The sequence below is a fragment of the Camelus dromedarius genome, chromosome 9, assembly GCF_036321535.1.
Source record: "Camelus dromedarius isolate mCamDro1 chromosome 9, mCamDro1.pat, whole genome shotgun sequence".
Classification (NCBI taxonomy): Eukaryota; Metazoa; Chordata; class Mammalia; order Artiodactyla; family Camelidae; genus Camelus; species Camelus dromedarius.
In genome coordinates this window covers 68,827,589-68,848,973 of record NC_087444.1, presented here as the reverse complement: position 1 = coordinate 68,848,973, position 21,385 = coordinate 68,827,589, and the positions used below count along the sequence as shown (strand labels likewise).

Genomic DNA, 21,385 nt, shown 5'->3' with positions numbered 1-21,385 from the left:
ACCAAAGATTTCCAATCTGTCGAATAATTTTGCCTTTTTGTAGGAAATAAGATGAATTTTTTCATGGAGAAAAATGTAAGTTATAGTAACTTTTTTAAAATATGAAGGAATCCTCTCCATTCTTCTGTGCTGTTAGGGGTCCCTGGCAGATAAATTTGAGAACCTTGAATGAGGAAATAGCTTTATGCTTGGGAAGGCAGTGTGCTGTAGGATAGGCCACAATTTAAGTCAGATGATAACACATTTTGCTTTTCCTCTCCTTTTTTGAAGAATTCAGTCCTAAAGCCATAAGGTGGGCTCAGAGCAGAGTCTTGGAGCTTGAGCAGGATGAGGAAGGTGTCCATGCAGGGATGGCTTGGTGCAGGGTGACCAGGCTTACTAAGGGGGCATTCCAAGTGGTGGAAAAGACTATCATGGTGTCAGCCTAACCAGGATAAGGAGGGTGTCCACACAGGAGGAAGGCTCTGAATGGTATTTCAGAGCCCAAGCAGGGTGAAGATGGCTTCTGGGAATGGGTACTGTCCAGTATTGGGTGTTGGAACCTAAATGGCGGTGTTGGAAACATTCATGTTGGTTGAACAGGAGGCGATGAGTGTCAGAACCCAAGTAGGGTGAAAAAAGCATGGGGGCGGGGTGGCAGAGTTATTGGAGTCTGTTATACACGATGGGGGTGAAGGTGCTTATCAAGTTAGTAAATATATGAAGGGCAGCGGGAGCAGGCAGGCTTCTCCCTGTCAGCGGGGAAGTAGAGACATGGAAAAGGAGCGAACTAGAGTGACCCTTGTGATGGTAGGTTGAAACTAGCTGTAATGTATGAATTCACTATTGTCTATATGGATTGATATAAAAATAAAAATAAGAAGGTTCTGGTTTGCGGAGGTCACCGAGCTCACTTATGCGGAGAACCCTGCTCTCCCTTTCAGGGCTCTGGGTTCCAGCATCTGCCTGGCCTGTTGTGTCCCTGCTTCAGCAGGAGGAGTCAGCGTGCTGAGCGTTCCACTGGAGCCCCCAGTCCTATCACATAAGACAACATATATATCTTAAGATCCTGAAGAAACGGCAAAATGTCCAAGTAATGTTTAGGGATAATTTGTGAGGAGAAGTAAAAAAAAAAGTGATGCAGTCATCGTGGCGTTGAGCACCATCTTCTTCTGGCTGCTGCTTCTGCTTCATCATCTTCCTTTCCCTCTGAGGCTGACATGGAAGACGGTGTTTGAGTCTTCTGGGATGGCTGTGGTGTGGTCTGTGCCATCAGACATGGCTTCTGGTTTGTGCAGACAGTGGTGACATTTGTCATGTTGTTGTACTGGTACAGAGTCATTTTTGATCAACAGAGTCCTTTTTAACAACGTAGCAGTACACAGATTGTAGTCTCATCTGAGATATGCTAACAGATTCTGGTTGTCCTCAAAGGAAATGTTACTGAAGAATACATGAAACCTGGGGAAACAGTCGACATGTGTCCAGCTGTTGCTGTATCAAGCTGGGGTTCACTCACCATGGCAGTAACTGCAGAAGATGTATTCACACAAAGGATCATCACTGCCTGTGGGCAAACAGTTGTGCAGGAATCTCCTTCTCAGTGGAAACCTACTGCCTGCTCTTTGGATGATGCTTACACAAGTGTTCTATTTATAATAAGTTGTTACATCATACATTTATATTTTGGGCACTTTTATGTGTATTATTTTTACAATTAAAAACAAATAAAAACATTTACATATATTTAAGTTTTTTCTTCCTCTTGTCTTTGCAGAGTGGAACAGAGAAAAGGGATACATGTCTCCCTTGGCAGGGAAACACTTGCTTTAAAAACTCCACTTCCAAAATGTACTGGTGCCTGGGCTGTTCAGCAAACTGGCTTTACTTTTTCCCTCTTCACACAGTAGCATGTAATTGAGAACAGAAAAAAGCAGCCCCTGACATCCAGGAACTCACCTCACACTTACAGGTAGGCCTCACTGGTATTGAAAGCTGGCCTGGTGCTCACAGCTAGGCCATGTTATTCTCCAGTTGGACATAAACAGTCTCACAGAACACCAACATCAAAGTCACTCTGAGACCATAATGATGGGAGGCCACTTAATAATTTTGTCTAAGAACAGGCAAAAACAAGTTTGCTAGGCAACCCACAAAATATACCAAATACCCCCTCTCCCAGCTAATGTGAGTGGCTGCTACTTCTTGCCAGTTAGAGTTTTAGGCTCACTCTGGTCTGCTGTCATTTCTGGGGTACATGGTTCTGTTCTCTTCCCAGACTTTTTGCCCTTTATCGCTGATATTTAGGATGTGTTTTGTCACTTTAGCAATTTCCTTCCTTTACCCTCCTCCTTCCAAATACCAACTGACTTGCAAAATCCTTTTTTTTCCTCCTATAGTTTTGTGTTGTTGTTTTAAGTACCTAATTTGAAAGGTCAACTGTGTATAAGGTGTGTAACAAAAAGCATTCCCATGGCACCCTCACCCCGTAGTTCCCTGTCTACTTCCAAGAGGCAATGACTTCCCATCCTCTCATTTCTTTTGAAATTTACTTCCATCTTTCTAAATTATATGCTTTTGTACACTCACCAGTTTTAGATATTAGCTGCTACTGAATGCGAAAGATGTCTCCTAACAGCCTGCTTTCCTCTCTTTTCTCTCATGCTGCTTGGTTTCCTCAGAAGGAATCCTTCAATTGCCTGCCCAGGGCTCTCACTTCATTCCGTCTTCAGCATGGCAACTCCTCTCATCCATACTCCAGGCCCTCCAGCCCAGACATTGCTGGCCCAGCCTTTCCAGAGTAAATCTGAGGTCTTCAGCCAGGTTGGAGAAAGGTCACAGGGCCTGGAGTAACAACCGCTCATTTGTTTCCTGCACAACTGATGTATTATGAATCCTGGTTTTTATATAGCCTTTCAGGTAGTCCTCACCTTCAGAACCTGGCTCCTCTGGTTTCTGAAAGGGACTCTGTTTGTTTCTGGGCTTCCCTGTAGCTCAGGTTCACGCTTCCTCAGGTCTGCTACATCGGTGAGCCTGCTTCCAAAATTGTGTTGCTGCCATCTCCTCTCTCCTCCAGTGTCCTTGTGAATTTATACCTTACTCTGGTTTTAGTGAGGTTCCAGGAGGAAGGAAGAATTAACTTCTCTGCTCAACCTGCTTACCTACTGAGGAATCACCCCGTCCCTTCAAGGACCTACGATTCCCCAACTATTTTTCCTCATACCTTCTTCCCATCTCACACCCAAATATATAGTGACATTTATATATTTGTTCAAAGGACATGAACTGAATGCCTACCACATGTAGGTGCTGGGCCTTGAATTGTGATCAAGCTACAATCCCTGACGACTCCACATGAGGTTCTAGTCTGGAGAAGGCAATCACTCGGGGACGTAAGAAGTGCCAAGCAGAACGTGTGCACGATGCCAGGGCAGCACAGAAAGGTTACTTCCTGACTCGGCACCAGCAAAGGCTCCCCAGAGGGAGAAGTGTCTAAATGGAGATTTCAAGAGAAAGTGAGAATTGGTCCAACCAAATGCATCTGTGCCCCAACAAGACTATGGATAAGAGCAGAGACATTCACAGAACCCCCAGGCATCAACCTCCCCCCTCATCCCTGCTCTGGGAGACTCTGCGGGGCTGTCTGTCCTTGATACTCCCTCTGAGTGTGAAGAAGGCAGGAACTGCCCAGGACTCTTAACGGTCTTCTACCTGTAGGGAATGGGGTGGGGAGATAGATGTACAGGGGCTTTATTTTATGGTCAGGGGTCGGAGTCTGTTCATTTTCCACCCCTTTCCCCAAATTTGTGAAGTCAGTTAGCTCGAATTCTTTGCTTCTCTCTCAAGCTGTAACCCAGGCCATGTACGTCAACTGCTTATCTGCCAGGAGAACAGGATGGGCAGAGGATCCCAGGTTCTCCAAAGGAGTTAAACTTGTAAGAAGAAATTACGCAGATTCAGTCTTGTCTGTTTATTGAATAAATCAATCCTGGGTAAAGAGAAAAGAAAACTAGGTTTGAGGACAGAGGCTGGGGGTGAGCGAAGTCCTCGGCCCCTGTGGTGTGAGGGGAGGGGTCACTTGTAAAACTCATGCTCCTGTTCGTCCTTCTTGATGACCGTCTTGTATGCTTTCTCGAAGTCCTTGGCCAGAACAATGTAGCGGTTCTCACGGACAGCCAGCATTCCACTCTGTTGAGGAATGAGAGTTAAAATCTACTCCCTTCACTCCCCGCCCCTAGTGATGATGGAGGAAGAGACAGACTCAGCCCAAGAGCCAGGGAGGGAAGGAGGGACAGAAGGATTGCAGCAGAGTGGTCTCAAGGAGGAAGGGTCTTCTCACACCCTCTGCCCCATCCAGAGAGAAAACATTACTCACCTCTTGACAAATGGAGTTAATATCAGCTCCTGAAATCTTATCTGGTCGGGCCACATCTGTGGCAAGTGAATTAAGGAAATCACTCCCTGCATCGGACGCGGTGAATGCCTGGAGCCAGAAGTCATCCTTGGGGTGTTTTTGTCACCACCACTCCTCCCTGGACCTTGGCCTCCCACCTGCACAATCTGGGTGGTGGTGATGACAGAGGAGATGAAGATCCAATCCCCATTCCCAGCTGTGATCCTCCCCTCACTTCTAGAGCAGGATACAGTCTTCCAAGTCAACCTCCTCAGAAAGATTCATCTTGCTGGTGATAGTGGAGAAAATCAGTCTCTTCTGGCGGCGGTCAGGGAGTGGAAATTCAATTTTACGGTCAAGGCGTCCTGGCCGTAGCAGGGCAGGATCCAGGGTGTCTGCTCTGTTTGTGGCCATGATCACCTGGCATTGGGGGACAGGCCGGCTCAGACCTCTGTCCCCACTATACCCTCCATCCCATCGTGGTACCTGCCTCCTCATCTGCCAGCCTCCACCTTTCCCTGATTTTCACACCACACTTCCCCTTGCCCATCCTGAACTCCAAACCTTGACATTGACATTCTGGTCAAATCCATCCATTTGATTCAGTAGCTCCAGCAGGATTCTCTGAACTTCCCTGTCAGCTGGTGAATGAGTAACACGGTCAGCCAGCAGCTCAGCAAGCTTGCCCAAGACCCCAGGCCCTGTTTGGGCATCACTCACCCCCAGTCTGGGCATCGAATCTCTTGGTGGCGATGGCATCAATCTCATCTATGAAGATGATGGCAGGCGCGTTCTCCTTGGCCAGGCGGAACACGTCCCGGACCATGCGGGGGCCCTCGCCCAGGTACTTCTGTACAAACTCCGAGCCCACGACCCGGATAAATGCAGCTGATGGCAGGATGACAGGGGTTACATGAGGACAGGTCTCCTGCAGGGCCTGGTGCTGCTTTAACAAAACTGAGAACTCCCCGAGGATGTCCCTTTCTTTGGACACCCACTCCAAAGAGCCAGGTCATTCTCTCAAGCCCTGGGCTGAGTCTTAGATCCAGGCAGGAGGACCAGCTCCCTCTTGTACCCCACAGCGACCCAGCAGCCCAAATAATAAATTCTGCCCACAATTATGTCGTTTTTTTGCCCAGAACTTAAAAATCAGGATTTTTTTTTAAAATGTGTCTGTGCTCCAATATGCCTAAAAAACTAGAGCTAGAGACATTCATGGAATCCAACATACAAAAAAAAGTAGATTTCCAGAGTGCTTGAAAAATCAATAAGAAACAGATTTTCCATACACTAAAGCATCTTGCCTCACCAAGAGCTCAGTTCCATTTGCTATAAGGACCCACTTTTGAATATCATGCAAGAGTCAAGTACACAAGTACTTATTCGGACATAATCAACAAGTGGCAATGGGGTTGAAGACAAGTTTGTTCTGAGCCTCCCTCTCCATTCTAATTCTTCTTAGATTTTAGCTTGTTTGTTAGTGACTGGATGTTGCAGGGAGCAACCTCCAGGACCCTCCTTCCAGCTACCATAGAGAAGGGACACACAAAGTCCACTATGTAGACCTGGTGGTTTTATGTCATAAACTAGGAGTTGTGCAAGTCACAGCCCTGCCCATCTCTAATATGGTGATCACTGGCCACATGTGGCTACTGAGCAACCAAAATGTGGCTGATCCAAAGTGAGATGTGCTATGTGAAATATACACCAGATTTCAAAAGCCTTAGGACCAAAAAAGTAATATATCTCAATAATTGTCCATCAGCAAATGAATGGAGTAGATAAAATGTGCTGTATACACACAGTGGAATATTATTTGGCCTTCAAAAGGAAATAAATTCTGACACATGCTATGACATGGATGAGCCCTGAAGACACTATGCTAAGTGAAACAAGCCAGTCACAAAAAGACAAATACTGTATGATTCATCCACATATATGGTACCCAGAACAGGCAAATTCATGGACGGAAAGTAGAAGAGATGTCGTCAAGGACTGCAGGGAGGGAGAAACGGAGTTAGTTTAATGGGTATGGGATTTCAGTTTGGGATGATGAACAAGTTCTGGAAATGGATGCAGGTGGTGGTTGCACAACATTGTTTATAAATGTTTATAAGTTGGTTAAAATGGTAAATTTCATGTTATATATATTTTACTGCAATAAAAAATTACAGGATGTAGAGTAGATAAACAAGATTATACTGTATAGCACAGGGAAATACATACAAGATCTTATGGTAACTCACAGCGAAAAAAATGTGACAATGAATATATATATGTTCATGTATAACTGAAAAATTGTGCTGTACACTGGAATTTGACACAACATTGTAAAATGACTATAACTCGATAAATGTTAAAAAAATTATAGGAAAACTCAAATTTTGTATCTGCTGTGTGTCAAAATAATATTTGAGTATGCTGGTTAAATAAAAAAATTATTTTAGACTAAGTTCACCTATTTCTTTTAACCTGTTTTTTTAAAACATGAGTACTTTAAAAATTTAAATTATATGTGTAGCTTGCAGTGTACAGTTGGCCCTTGAACAACACGGGTTTGGGGTGCCGACCCTCTGTGCAGTAGGAAACGGGTATAACGTTAGAGCTGGCCTCATAGCTACACTTCTGCATCTGTGGATCCATCCAACTTGGGATCATGTGAAAAAACCCGATGTGAGTGGACCCCTGCAGTTCAAGCCCCTGTTATTCAAGAGTCAACTATATTTCTATTGAACCCTACCTGTCTAAAACCACCTTGCTCTCAGGACATCAAATGAAGTCTCTTGGATTAGCACTAAGACCATGTCTGTTCACGCCCTTTCTGATCTCCTCAGCCTCGCCTCCTGGACCTGCACAGCCCATTCAACAGTTATTTTCTGAGCACCAACCGCAGTGCGGTTATTGGGTGGGCACTGGGGAAAAAATGACAAATGCACAAGATCCCTGCCCTTGTGGAGTTTAGTCACAGTCAACTCAGGGCTCCCCAAATGAGTTCTTTCCCACCCCCTGGCCTCTGCACAGGCTATTCCCTGTCTTGGATGCCCTCTCCCAACTGTGTGCCTGACAGAGTCCTCTTGCCTCGCCTCCTCTGGGAACCCCGACCTGAGAGGCCCAGGATGGACTGACAGCCTTCCTTAGGGCAATCCCACTACCCTCCCTGCTTCCCTGGAGCATTTGCTACTTTGCAGACTGTCCCCATTTGGGCTCACCTCCAACCATGACCCCCTTGCTCACTTGGCTTCAGCTGCAGGGGCCTCCTCACTGTTCTTGGAAAACTAAGCACACTCCTGCCTCAAGGCCCTTACACCACAGAGTCCCTCAGCCTGACACACTCCCACCCCCAGACGTCCATGGGACTTATTCCCTCAAGGCTTCTTCTGGGTCTTTATGTAAATGTCACCTCAGAAAAGTCTTCTCTGACCAGCCCCAGTACCAGCACTTCAAGTTGCAACCCCTGTTAATTCCTCATCCCCCGGCCCTGCTTAGTTGTTCTCTTCGGGCATTTAGCACCACACAACATATAATCTAATTATTTCTCTGTTTAAGTGCTTCCTCAACTAAGACATCAGCTCCACGAGGAATGGAGACTTTGTTCTGTTCACTGCCATGTCTTCTGCACCCAGAACACAACTTGGTACATATTAGGTGTAATAAATATTAACTGAATGACTGAGTTCTACATGTTTATTTCCTTTTTCCCCAGCCACACAGGGAGAGTCTCCAACGCAGGGGACATGTCTGACTCATCACTGTATCCCAGCACCTGGGAGAGCAGAAGTTCAGTGAAGTTCAAGCAAAGGAATAAGCGTGACAATGGCTAACACTTACGGTCCACTTACTACCTGCCAGGTATGGTTCTAGAAGCTCTATATTGATTAAATCCTCTGAATAATCCAGAAAATTAAGAAATGAGAGTCACAGAGAGGCTAACTTGCCAAGTAGTTACGTAAACTAACTTACATAAGCAGTTTTATGGGGGCCAGATTTCAAACCCAGGCAGCCTGGCCCAGAAAACACACTGCTCAACCCACTGCTCTCTACTGCTCCCTGGGTTATGTGTGCTAAGATTTTAAGATGCGCAGAGCCCTGTCCTTAGGCTTTGCAGTCACACAGTGACTTTCAGACATTTTCAGACACATTGTTGGAAACCTACAAGTAGAAGCACACTTATAAACCACCACAGCATACATGTGTGCACGTGTGTGTGTTATGTTTCACAAACAATACGAGCTCTTACTATGTGGGGTGGACTCTGAGGTTTTCTATTCTATCTCATTTTTTTAAATGCTGGTTGCAACCCAGGATTTTTTTTTTAATTTTTTGGAGGTAGGTAATTAGGTTTGTTTGTTTGTTTTTAATAGAGGTATTGGGGATTCAACCTAGGACCTTGTACATGCTAGGCATGCACTCTACCACTGAGCTATACCCTCCCCACAACCCAGGAATTTGAATTCATAATTACTAATGGGTCATGAGCTACTGTAGGAAAAACATGGCATTATTTCATTAATTCCTCACAATCATGCTGTGAAGGAGTCTCCTATTAGATGAGGCACAACAGTGCAGTCACCTCCCCAGTAAGGCACAGCCAGTTAGTAAGACCCACATTGGGGCTTTGACCCCAGAGCCCTTGCCACTGGGCCACGCCACTTCCTGGGGAGGATGATGAGAGCTGAAAGCAAGGTCAGAAAAGCCCCAAAGGTCAGAGCTTGGGGGAGAAGCCAAGCGGCTCACCTGTCGTATGATGAGCCACAGCCTTTGCCAACATGGTCTTCCCGCAGCCAGGCGGGCCATACATGAGGACGCCTCGGGGAGGGTCAATGCCGATCTGAAGCACAGAGGTGGGGAAAGAAGGATGAGCCAGGGGTCTGTCAACCTGAGCCCCAGTGGAGCCAGCCTCTCCCTCTCCCCTGCCAGCCCCAGCTCCGCACCTGCTTGTAGAGCTCGAAGTGCGTAAGTGGGAGCTCCACGGCCTCCCGCACCTCCTGCTTCTGGATGTCCATGCCCCCGATGTCCGCGTACATCACGTCTGGCTTCTGGTCTGGTGGGAGAGCAGAGCTGGGGCTCCCAGCCTGGCCCACAGGGTCCCTTCAGGCCTCCCTGGCCCTGGGCTCCCCCTCACCTGAGGTGAGCATCATGATGCTGCTGTCAGCCTCAGGAGGCAGCACATCCACTAGGGCATTGCTGTGCTTGTGGAGGGCCACCGAGGCGTTGGGCTTGAGCAGCTCCCGATCAATGGTGCTCAGGATGCGCACGTAGTAGTTGGAGCCTTTGCGAAGAGGACAAGGGAGGGGGAAAGTGAGAAGTGCCAGAACCTCAAAACTGTCCCCTTCCCCCGACCTCACAGTTGCACCTCCAGGCCACCCAGATTGCTCACTAAGACCCCAAATGGCCCTTCTGGCCCCTAGTCTTGCCTCCTCCAGTCCATCCCCCACATTCATGCTAACAACTTCCCCGTCTGTCTGTAGCCCTGAGATCTGGCCCTGAGTGACCAGCAGCCTCCTGAAATTCATCTCCCAGGATGTCCCTAGGGTATGTCTCACTCACTGTGTCTCACTCTGTTCTCAGTACCCTTCCCCTATTTGTGCTGCTCCCCTGGGTCTCTGTCTCAGGGAGGACCAAGGTCCCCAGTCACCAGCCAGAGCCCTAAGCCTCCCCCTAGATCTTTCTCCACTTCCCTCCACAGCCCATCAGTCACTATGACCTTCCACCAGCCTCCTGAATATCTTTCCAACCAATCCCCTCTCTCCTCCCCAGGGACCTGCCCTGATTCAGCCCCATCCTCTCCCAGCTAGGTCTCTGCACCAGACTCCTTGCTCACCCAGCCTCCAGTCTCACCTCTCCAGTCCACTTTCAACATTTATGTTGAAAAGAGACACCCATCTCTTTCTAGCCTCAGTTTCTCCCTTGACCTTCAGACCTGGCTGTCCAGCAGCCTCTCAGACACCTCCTTGTGGTGTCTCACACTGCCCTCACTGTCTCCCTGCAAACTTACTTTTCTGCCCATGTCACCATCTCAGGGATAGCCTCACTGTCCCCCTGAGTCCTACAGATCAAAGACACAGGCCTCATTTTAGGTATCTGCCCCCCTTCACTACCTCACCACCAGACCATCAGTCCAAGTCCAGGCCCAGTCACACATCTTTCCCCAGAGGCTTTACAAGAATATGGCTTGGTCCAAAGGAGCAGAGGCCAGAAGCAGGAAAAGACAGACAAGACACAGGGACAACAGCCATCATGAAGGTAGAGCCCAGACCCACATTAATAAAAGTAGCTACAGTATATCGAGTCCTCACCAGAACTCAGTCTCTTAACACCTCACCCACAGTTTCAAATTTGTAGATCCCAACCTAGTAGTAGTTGTGAAATCAATTTAGAAGATTATGACCAGAACATTGTTTAAAACAAAGCAGACTAGAACAGAATGGAAAACTAATTAGGGCATGTCACACATAGTAAGGCCAACTATCGTCTGGTTTATTATATAAGTTATATACACATACACACTGAGAAAGAGAGAGAACATAAAATATATTTCCACTTTTGCATCAGGCTCATAATGTTCTGAAAAACACCATTACACTGTCTTATCTCCTTTGCCACTGTAAGTTCCGGGCACATGGCAGGAAACAGTTAACAGCTGATGAGTGAACAGATGGCTGAATGAGCCCACCCCCATCTCCTCTTTCCCACATACCTGTGGTAGAGCCCACGATGGCTGTATTCTGATCCACAGCCTCCAGAAACTGCCCGATAACCAGTGGGATGCTCTGGATTCGCTTCACCTCCTCCTGGGCATGGAGGAATTCCTTCTTTAGGTTCTTTTGCTCATCCTTGATGTACTCCTCCTGCACCTCCAGGAATTCTAGCTCTTGCTGCAGCTTCTGTGAGCAGAGAGAGGACAGGTAGGGAATGGACTCCAGGCCTTGCTGAGCCAGGGAGTGGTAGAAGGCAGAGGAAGTATGGGATACTAGGCCCTGTGCAGGGTCCGTACTGGGGCTGCATGTACCTTGTAGCGGCTGTACAGGTCCTCCAGGTCCTCAGGCTCAGGCCCCAGGAAGGACAGGCCAGTCTGGGGCCGTGACACAGACAGGGCTGGGATCTCATCCTAGAGTAAGGAGGGAAACTCAGGTTGGGAAAAGAGGGTCCCCTCGTGAAAGAATCTGAGATCCCTCTCCCCACTTCACCATGAAGTCACTTGGCCCCTAACAGGCTCCTGCTATCATTCAGCTTCCTAAATAGATCCTGTAAACCTCTCAGCCCCCTAAACAGGTTCCTGAAGTCTCCTAGCTCCTAACAGGCCCCTGTCAACCAGCCTTCCAAACAGATCTTTTGTTATCATATGCTACTTGTAACATGTTCCCAATGTCACCCAAATCCCAACTAGGGCCTAAATGTGTCATCAACTCATTACCAGACCCCAATACCCTCCACCCCTCCTCAACAGGTTCCTAATGTCATACAGCTCTCTCAATTGACTGCTGAAGTTGCCATATCTTCAAACAGCCCTGGTATTACTCCATTACCGCCAAAAGACCCCTCATGTCACAGAACTCCAACTCACATTAGGCCCTCATGTCATGCATCTCCCCAGGTAGGCCCCAAACATCACTCGGCCAGACCACAGATATTACCTGGCCCTCCAACACCAGCTGAGCCCCGATTATCAGTCAACTCCCCAGCCCAGCCTCAGATACCACTGGGCCCCATGGCAGGGTCCCATATATCACTCACCACCCGACCCATCCCCAATCCCGAGGGGCGACAAATGTCACTGAGCACTCCCAGTTAGACCTTGAAATCATTCAGTCCCAAACCACCTCTAACGTCATCCATTCCCAAGCCCCGCTTTCCAAGCCTTACTGCCCTCCTAACATCACTCAGACATCCAGCCCAGGCCTCGGGACGGCACGAAGCTCTTCCCTGAGGCCTCCGAAATCACCCAGATCCAGGCCTGGATCTCCGAGGTCACTCGGCACCCCATTCAGGAAGGCTTCGCCCTCTCCCCACGAGCCAGGCCCACCAGACCTGAGCTTTCTCCACCAGGATGCCTATCTCCTCCATAGTGACCAAGCCGGCCTCTGTGTGGCCCGGCCTAATCCAGTCACCGCTTCCGCTGACGCCACCGGAAAGCCAGGGCCTGAGTGGATTCTGGGAAACGTAGTTTAAGACAACGCTGAGAGCGGGCTGGATGGGCCGGATGGGCCGGAAAGGTGGAGGGAGGGGCGACCGCGTCCTGGGCCCCGCCCTTAAGATACACCCCTGCGCACTCCGTACCTCGCGGGAGCGTTGGAGGGCCGAGGGAGACGCGCGTGCGCAGTAGCGCGCAGTGGCGCCGTCTCGCGGGGCATCTTCAAGCGCGCGTGTTCTCGCCAGCAGGCGGCGCTGCCCTCATTGTTCTTTCAACTGAGGAATTTCTCAGAGATCTCAGTCTGATGGCCAAGTGCTCTTTCCTGTTTACTGGCGGGACTGAAGATACCTTGGGCTGGGTTCCGTAGAACAGGTCTTTTAGGGGGTCTCCACGTGGGCTGCGGCAGAGAATTGCCCCCATGCGGGGGCGAGAAGACCCGGGCTGCCCTGAAGTACTTCTTACTTGTCTCCATCCCGGGGGTGCTGAGCCCCAAGCCCACCATTACCGGGAATCAAGTAGAAGCCACGCACTAGGGATGGAGAAAGTGAGGCAGTGGTGCTGGGAGCTGGGTCATGCAGGAGACCTTGCAGATCTATACCAGGCCCTGTCTTACGTGCTCAACTCACTGAATCTTGACAGACACTATGTTCCCTCTTAAAGGGAAAGAAACCAGAACACGGGGCCCCACATCTGTCTGTCCCCAAAGCCTGTGCCTGACCCCCAGGGATACACTGCTGCTCATCGCACCAGCTACAGTTTTGTTAAGTAAACTTTTCATTCAAATACAGATACATACTTACTCATATCATATCATTAGTGTACAGTTCAACGAATTTACACAATGTGAACACACCCATATAACCAATAGTCAGATAAGAAAGCAAATATTAGCAGGCCTCAAAACCTCCGCGCGTACTCTTTCTGCCACCCTCATCCCCTCTGAAATTATCGCTTACCTGATTTCTAACAGCATGAATTACTTTTGTCTGTTTTAAGCTCTCTATGGACCCATACAGTGTGTACTGAGTATTTAGCTTCCTTTACTTAACATTACGTTTGTGAGATTCATACTGTGTGTAAGGGATAGTTCTTTCACTTTCATTTCTATATGGTTTGCGTGGTGTGAATATGCCTAAAATTGAGTATTTTCCAGTTTGGGGCTATACTGGTGCTATGAATATTCTAGCACATTTCTTTGGTAAACGTAAAAATACACTCAAAAGCAGAATTGCTGGTCAGAGGACAGCTATGTGTTTAACTTTACCAGACACTGTTAAACCTTACTAACTTACACTCCCACCAGTTGAGCATACATTTGATATTCTTTGTCTTTATATTTTTTTTTCCATTCTCGGGGGTGTGATGGGTTGTCGCACCCTTTTGTGCGCTTACTTTTAGCCAGGCAATTTCCAAACCATGAACTCTGAATCCTTACAACACCTTCAAGGGTAGGTTTGCTTTTCCTCACTTTACGGATGAGGAAACTGACTCTCAGACAGGGGAAAGCCACTTTCACTAACTCAAAGAGAATTATTGGTTCCTGCTCAGTCCCAGCCCTATGCAGGGGGAACCCAGGATCAAATCTGGTCCCTGTCTTCCTTGTTTAAGTTCCCAGTGTCTTTATTTCCACAAAAAAAAGGGAAAACAATGGCAACAACGCCTTCCTTTTTTCTCTGCGTTGACAACTCTCAGTTCTGTCTTTCAGGTCTCTACCTAACACCCAAAAGGCATCCCGGATTTCTACTTGAGCCTTAGAGCCTATACCTTAAAGTGGAATCCATTATCGGCCCCCCTGCCTCTTGTTCCCTATTCTCCCAGTTTCCAGACTTCAGATTCTAACCTAAGTGAGAGCTTTGCCTTTATTCCCCCAAGCCCAAATTGTCTCCAGATTCTCTCTGCAGCCTTTGTCAATGGTAAATCAATGTTTCCCTTTGGAATCTTAATGGAGAATAGTCATAAACAGCCATTTTCTGAATACTGACTATGTACTTGGTTATTTGCTAAACATTTTACCTCACTATCTCATTTAATCTTCACAAAAACCTTAGGAAGTGAGTAGTAAATGTACCCATTTATACAGAGTCCTTACCTTGTTCCAGGTATGCTTAAGTGTTTTACACATATCATAATTTAATCTCAGATTCAAGTGGGATTTGAAGTGGGAGCTATTGGCTTACATCCTTCTTTCTCGGGACCTACATGAGAAACCAGGCTTAGAAAGGTGAGGTCACTTGCCAAAGATCACACAGCAAGTAAATAGTCAAACTGGCATTCAAATCCAGAGTCTGTGCTCTTAACCTCACCTGATAGTTATCATTTGGATTTGTAGATGATCTTCGACAGGTAGGCTAGTTGTTCTCAAGAAGGAGGACATCAGATCAATTAGGGAGTTTTTGCAAGCTAGAACCGCCTTTCCCTGCACCCTATCATTATGCCCGTCCCTTCCACCTCCCAGTTAAGAACCACACATCTGGTCATCTAACAGTGGGCAAATGAGAGCCAGGATCAGCCCAGCTGACTAAAATTTAACTCTCTGGTTCAAGCCCAGGGCTTCCTCTCAGCTATGCTGCCTTCTAACAAAAGTCCCCAGCAGCTCCTTTTCTGAGTGAGGCTGTTCCTGAATCTGTGTCTTTATAGCCCTGCGTGAGGCTAAGTGCATTCAGGGGCCTGCAGACAAGTCAAGAAAGAGAACTAGAGTGGCAGAGAACCTATTCCTCATCTACAGAGAATGGCTGAAACGCAACTCCAGCCACAAGAGCCATGCCAAGGGTGTTGGCCCATTGTTGCCAGATCTGATGTTTCAACAGAAGTCAAGAATCCAGATTTTCAAGTCAAGTCTTCTAATTTCTAAGTGTTGAAAGTAAATTCAAACACTTAAAAACACCAGGCAGGCCAAATAAAACTCACGTGTGGGCCTCATACAGAAGATAGATGACACCTGTCCCCAGTATTACTATCAAAGGCCCAGAAATGAAGACCTTTACTTACTCCTAGGGTAGAAGTGGAGGGAGGGGTCCGAACCATTTAGAAGGCAGCAAGAATATGGAGTAAAGGATATGTAAGTATTAAATGCAGGGGAAAGCAAATATAAATGTCTGACAATAACTGATTGGTTAAATAAAACCATCCATTATAGGCTATTGCACAGTTTCAAAAAATGGTGTGGAATATTTAATGATATGCCATGTGTTCACAAAATAAGTAATACCTAAAAGAGAAAGATGACAAAGCAATAAACTATAAACCCTTCAAAAACCCTTTTTATTTTGAAATTTCAGTTACAGAAAACTTGTAAGAATGATACATACTCTTTGCCCAGACTCCCCAAATGTTAACATTTTAACACATTTGTTTTACCATTCTCTTTTCTCTATACATGCATTCTTATATGTGCGTGTATGTATACACATACATTATACGTATATCTAGCCATGTGTGTGTGTATATATATACACACACAGACATGCACACTGCCACAATTTTTTTAAACCACTCCTGGGATTTTTATTTTGATTGCATTAAATCTATAGATAAATACTGAGGGAACTGGCATCTTAATAATATTGAGTCTTTCCATCCATAAAAGTAGTATATCTCTCCATTTATTTAGTTCTTTGATTTCCTTCTTTAGCGTTTGTCCCTTTCAGTATACAGATACTGCACATATTTTGGTAGATTTATACCTATTACATTTTTTCAAGCTATTTAAAATAGGACTTTTATAAAAACAGGTACCATTGATATACCAAAAACTGCACATATTCAAAGTATACAATTTGATAAGTTTGGGCATACATGTACAGTACCATCACGAGAGTCAAGACAATGAACATATCTATTACCCTCAAAAGTTTCTTCATGTCTGTTTGTACTGCCTCCTGCCCTCTCCTTGCCTCCATTCCAGAAAACTCTCATTCATTTGCACTTTTAAGAATTTTATGTAAATGGAATCGTACAGTATGTATTCTTTCACTCAGCATTATTCTTAGATTTATCCGTGTTACTGTATGTATCAGTAGTGCATTCTTTTTTATTGCTGAATATTCCCCTGTATTGATTGACAGTCTGGCTATTACAAGTAAAGTTGCTAATAACTTTCATGTACAAGTCAGACATGTGCTTTTATTTCTCTTGGATAAATATCTAAGAGTGAAATGGGTCATGTGGTAGGTGGCTGTTTAACTTCTTAAGGAACTGCCCAACTGGTCTCCAAACTGGCTGTACCATTTACATTGCCATTAGCAGTGTGAGAGTTCTGGTTGCTCCACATCCTCACAAAATACTCCCTGATCCTCTCATCTATCTTTTCAGTTTTAGGCATCCTAATAGGAGTGGTTTTAATCTTAATTTATCTAATGACTAATAGTATTGAACCTTTTTTTTTTTTACAACCCATATATCTTCTTTGGTGGAGTGTCTCTTAAAATCTTTTGCCCATTTTTAATTGTGTTATTTATTTCCTTATTATTGAGTTTCAAGAGTTCCTTATTTATCCTGGTTATGGACCCTGCTTGGGCTGTAATTGTAACATATCACAGACTGAGTAGCTTAAACAGCAGAAATTTATTCCTCACTGTTCTGGAGGCTCTGGAGGCTCAGGATGAAGGTGCTGGCCAATTTGAATCTTGGTGAGGATGCTCGTCCTGGCTTATACATGGCTGCTTCTCACTGTGTCCTCACAGGATGGAAAAAGAGAGCTCTGGTGTCCCTCTCTCTTCTAATAAGGGCACAATCCTCATAGCACTAGGCCCCAGGCTTAAGACCTCACCCTCGTTAACCTTAACACCTCCTCACAGACCCTGTCTCCAAATAGAGTAACGCTGGGGGTTAGGGCTTCAACATAATGACTTTTGGGACAGACACATTCAGTCCATGACACTCAACAATTCTTAGAAGTAGTATGCAAAATTACCATAAAAATACAAAAATATATGTTTACATTCTTAAAAACACTTAATCTTGAGGCTGACAAAACTTTAACTCTCCTGAATAAGTATGATACAACAAAGCAACAGAGAAACAATTTTTTTCATGTCAGCCTAAATTGTCCATTAACAGTCTTGCTTTCCAGAAACAATTGGAATGCAGGTTTTGGTTTTTTTTTTGTTTTAGTATATGAGTGCTTCTTTATTATAGAGAATTTCATTGAGGAAAAGGTAAATGGAATGGGCTGGGTAACAGTTATTACTTATAATAGTGAGTCAGATATTTTAAAGCCTGTTCTGCTTCTAGTTTGCTTAGCTCCCAGATTAATAAGCTAAACATAAAATCTAAAACTGTAACTTGATCTCATCCATACCTGACATTCTTTTTAAAACAGTTTTTTTATTAATAGACTTTATTTTTTTAGAGCAGTTTCGGGTTCATAGTAGAACTGAGCAGAAAATACAGAGGGTTCACACACAGCCCTCCCCCCACCACATCTATACTCCCCTACCCTCAACATCCCTCATCAGTGTGGCATATTTGGTACAATCGATGAACCAACATGGACACATTATTATCAACCAAAGTCCATAGCTTACATTAAGGTTCATTCTTGATGTTGTACATTCTATGAGTTTTGTCAAAGGAATTCAGTTATTTTTATGCCCAATAACAAGTGATGCTTAAGTAAAAGAAAGAAAAGTAAAGTGGGCAATTGAAATTTAATTTTCTTAGCATCTCACAATTATAGGCATCAGGTTGTAGGCCCACGTTTCAACGTAACAAGTAAAAATGTGTTTTAATTGGAGTATTAGATATTTACTGACTTTTAAAGGTGATATCTGACCCAGAATCTTGTGCAAAAAAAAAAAAAGCCCTTTTTCAGATATCTTATTTACAAATATATTCCCATTACGTGGCTTCCCTTTTCATTCTCTGAATAGGATCTTTGAAGAGAAGATGTTCTGGATTTTAAATCCACTTTATCCATTTTTTAAATGGATCATGCTGTCAGTGTTGTATCTAAAAACTCTTTGCCTAATGGAAATTCCCAAAGATTTTTCCTCTATGTTTTCTTCTAAAAATTTTATAGTTTCATATTTTACATTTAGATCTATGATTCATTTTGAGGGTTTTTTTTTTTAGTATATGGTACAAAGTATTGATCGAAGTTCATCTTTTTGCATATAGATACCCAGTTGTTCCAGCACCATTTGTTGGAAAAAACTCTTTTCTCACTGAATTGCTTTGAAACTTGGTCAAAATTCAGTGGACTATGCATATTTAGATCCATCTGTGGACTATTTGTTCTCCTGATCTATTTTTCTATCTTGACACCAAAATCACATTGTCTTAGCTTTATAAATCTTGAAAGTTTAGTTGTGGAAGTCTTCCAATTTTATCCTTCTTTTTCAAAATTATTTGACTATTTTAAGTACTTAGCATTTCTATAAGAATTTTGGAATCAGCTTTTCAATTTTTGTAAAAAAAAAAATCCTTACAGGATTGGATTTGGGAACACATTGGCTCTATACATTTAATTTGGAGAAAACTGACACCTTAACATTAAATTTTCCAACCTGTGAACTTGGTATATTTTTCCACTATATTTAGGTATTTCTTAATTTCTCCCAGTACTGTTTTTTAGTTTTTAGTGTACAGATGTTGTACATGTCTGGTCAGATTTATCCCTATGTATTTCCTATTTTTAATAATCCTTAAATGGTATTTAAATTTTTTATTTCAATTTTTGGTTCCTAGTATATAGAATTACAATTTACTTTTGCATATTATCCTGTGACCTTGTGAAAATCACTTACTAATTTCCCTTACCTGAAGAGACATAACCAGAAAGATATTGCTAAAACTAATGTCAAAAAGCGTACTGCCTATGTTTTCTTCCAGGAGTTTTATGGTTTCTAGTCTTACATTTAAGTCTTTAGTCCACTTTTGAGTTGATTTTTGTATGGTGTGAGATAGTGGTCTAGTTTTGTTCTTTTGCATGTGGATGTCCAGTTTTCCCAATAACATTTATTGAAGAGACTATACTTTCTCCACGATATGTCCTTTGCTCCTTTGTTGTAAATTAATTGTCCATATATGGGTGAACTTACTTCCGGGATTTAAGTTCTTTTCCATTGATCTATATGTCTGTTTTTCTGCCAATACAGTGCTGTGCTGATTACTACAACTTTGCAATATAATTTGAAACCAGGGAGTATGATGTGTCCATCTTTGTTCTTTTTTTCTCAGGATTGCTTTGGTTATTCAAGGTCTTGTGGTTCCATATAAAATTTAGGATTTTTTTTTTTGTTCCACTTCTGTGAAAAATGTCCTTGGGATTTTGATAGGGATTACATTAGCCCTATAGATTGCTTTAGTTAATGTGAACAATTTTTACAATGTTCATTCTTCCAATTCATGAGCACAGAGTATCTTTCCATTTATTTGTGTCTTTCTCAATTTCTTTCAACAATGTCTTATATTTTTCAGTATACAAGTCTTTCACCTCCTTGGTTAAATTTATTCCTAGGTGTTTTATTCTTTTAGCCGCAATTGTAAATGGGATTGTTTTCTTAATTTCTCTGTCTGCTAGCCCATTGTTAGTGTATAGAAATTAAACAGTTGTTTTTTGTATATTGATTTTGTACCCTGCAGGTTTACTATATTTGTTTATTATTTCTAATAGTTTTCTGGTGGAGTCTTTATAGTCTTCTATTATGTCATCCATGAATAGTGACAGTTTTACTTCTTTCTTACCAATTTAGACTTCTTTCTTTTTCTTCGCCTAATTTCTCTGGTTAGGACTTCCAATACTATGTTGAATAAGAGTGATGAGAGTGGACATCCTTGTCTTGTTCTGATCTCAAAGGAATAGTTTTCAGTTTTTCACCGCTGAGAATGATAGTTGTGGGTTTGTCATATATGGCCTTTATTCTCTTGAGGTACATTCCTTTCATTTTATTGATATTTCTTTTTGTCATAAATAGGTGTTGAACTTTGTCAAATGCTTTTTCTGCATCTATTGAGATGATCATACCATTTTTATCTTTCATTTTGTTAATGTGCTGTATCACATTGATTTATTTTGCTGATGTTGAACCATCCTTGCATTGCTAAGATAAATCTCACTTGATCATGGTGTATGATCCTTTTCGTGTATTATTGTATTCAGTTTGCTAATATTTTTTGAGGAGTTTTGCATCTATGTAAATCAGAGATATTGGCCTTTGGTTTTCTTTCTTTCTTTTTTTTTTTTTTTGTATTGTCCTTGTCTGGTTTTGATGTCAAGGTGATACAGACCTCATAAAATTAGTTAGGAGGCATTCCTTTATCTTTAATTTTTTGGAAGAGTTTGAGAAGGATAAATATTAAATCTTCAGATATTTGGTTGGATTCACCAGTGAAGCCATTTGGTCCTGGACTTTTGTTTTTTGGGGAGATTTTTGATTATTGTTTTACCTCCTTACTAGTAATCAGTTTAGTCATATTTTCTGTTTCTTCATGATTCAGTCTTGGACATTGTATTGTTCTAAGAATTTACCCATTTCTTCTAGGTTGTCCCATTTGTTGGAGTATAGCTGTTCATAATATTTTCTTATAAGCCTTTGTATTTCTGTGGTATCCATTGTTATTTCTCCTCTTTTATTTCTGATTTTATTTATCAGAGTCTTCTCTCTTTTTTTCTTAGTGAGTCTAACTAAAGGTTTGTCAATTTTGTAAATCTTTTCAAAGAATCAGCACTTAATTTCATTGACCTTTTCTATTGTCTTTTTTGTCCCTATTTCATTTATTTCTGCTAGAGGGGAGCAGTAGAAGCTATGTTGGTCTTTTATGTATTTTTTATACCTTTAATCATTCATTAGCTCTCTATGACAAATCCTTCAATGGATCTATTTTGGAATTTTGAAGCCTTTTGGGGCTTCTGCATACCAATTTAAATAGATACGCTTGTT

At 43.6% G+C, this 21,385-nt stretch overlaps 1 protein-coding gene and 1 long non-coding RNA gene across 3 annotated transcripts in view; one reads left to right on the top strand and one right to left on the bottom strand.

Moving 5' to 3' along the window:
• The window catches only part of LOC116154909 (uncharacterized), a 94,013-nt gene extending 92,288 nt beyond the window's left edge, over positions 1–1,725 (top strand). For both annotated transcript variants that reach the window (XR_010382361.1, XR_004138973.2), the window contains exon 6: positions 924–1,725. This is a non-coding gene — a long non-coding RNA (uncharacterized LOC116154909). The remainder of the gene's footprint in view (positions 1–923) is intronic.
• Positions 1,726–3,934: 2,209 nt separating this feature from the next.
• On the bottom strand, positions 3,935–12,515 carry PSMC4 (proteasome 26S subunit, ATPase 4). Its single transcript, XM_010985188.3, has 11 exons — positions 12,401–12,515; positions 11,382–11,480; positions 11,070–11,256; positions 9,495–9,641; positions 9,304–9,413; positions 9,107–9,200; positions 5,093–5,260; positions 4,937–5,013; positions 4,624–4,792; positions 4,355–4,410; positions 3,935–4,167 (listed from the first exon to the last, which is right to left on the bottom strand). Exons 1-11 carry the CDS (start codon positions 12,434–12,436, stop codon positions 4,054–4,056), a joined length of 1,257 nt encoding a protein of 418 aa, XP_010983490.1. The 5' UTR covers positions 12,437–12,515; the 3' UTR covers positions 3,935–4,053.
• Between the last annotated feature and the right edge of the window lie 8,870 nt (positions 12,516–21,385).

Excerpts from the sequence above, each read along its gene's own strand:
- PSMC4 (XM_010985188.3), bottom strand. The coding sequence starts at position 12,436 with ATGGAGGAGATAGGCATCCTGGTGGAGAAAGCTCAG. Across the intron at positions 5,014-5,092 it reads ATTCGATGCCCAGACTGGGG|CTGACAGGGAAGTTCAGAGA; the intron begins GTGAGTGATGCC and ends CTCATTCACCAG. Across the intron at positions 4,793-4,936 it reads ACCAGAATGTCAATGTCAAG|GTGATCATGGCCACAAACAG; the intron begins GTTTGGAGTTCA and ends CCCCAATGCCAG.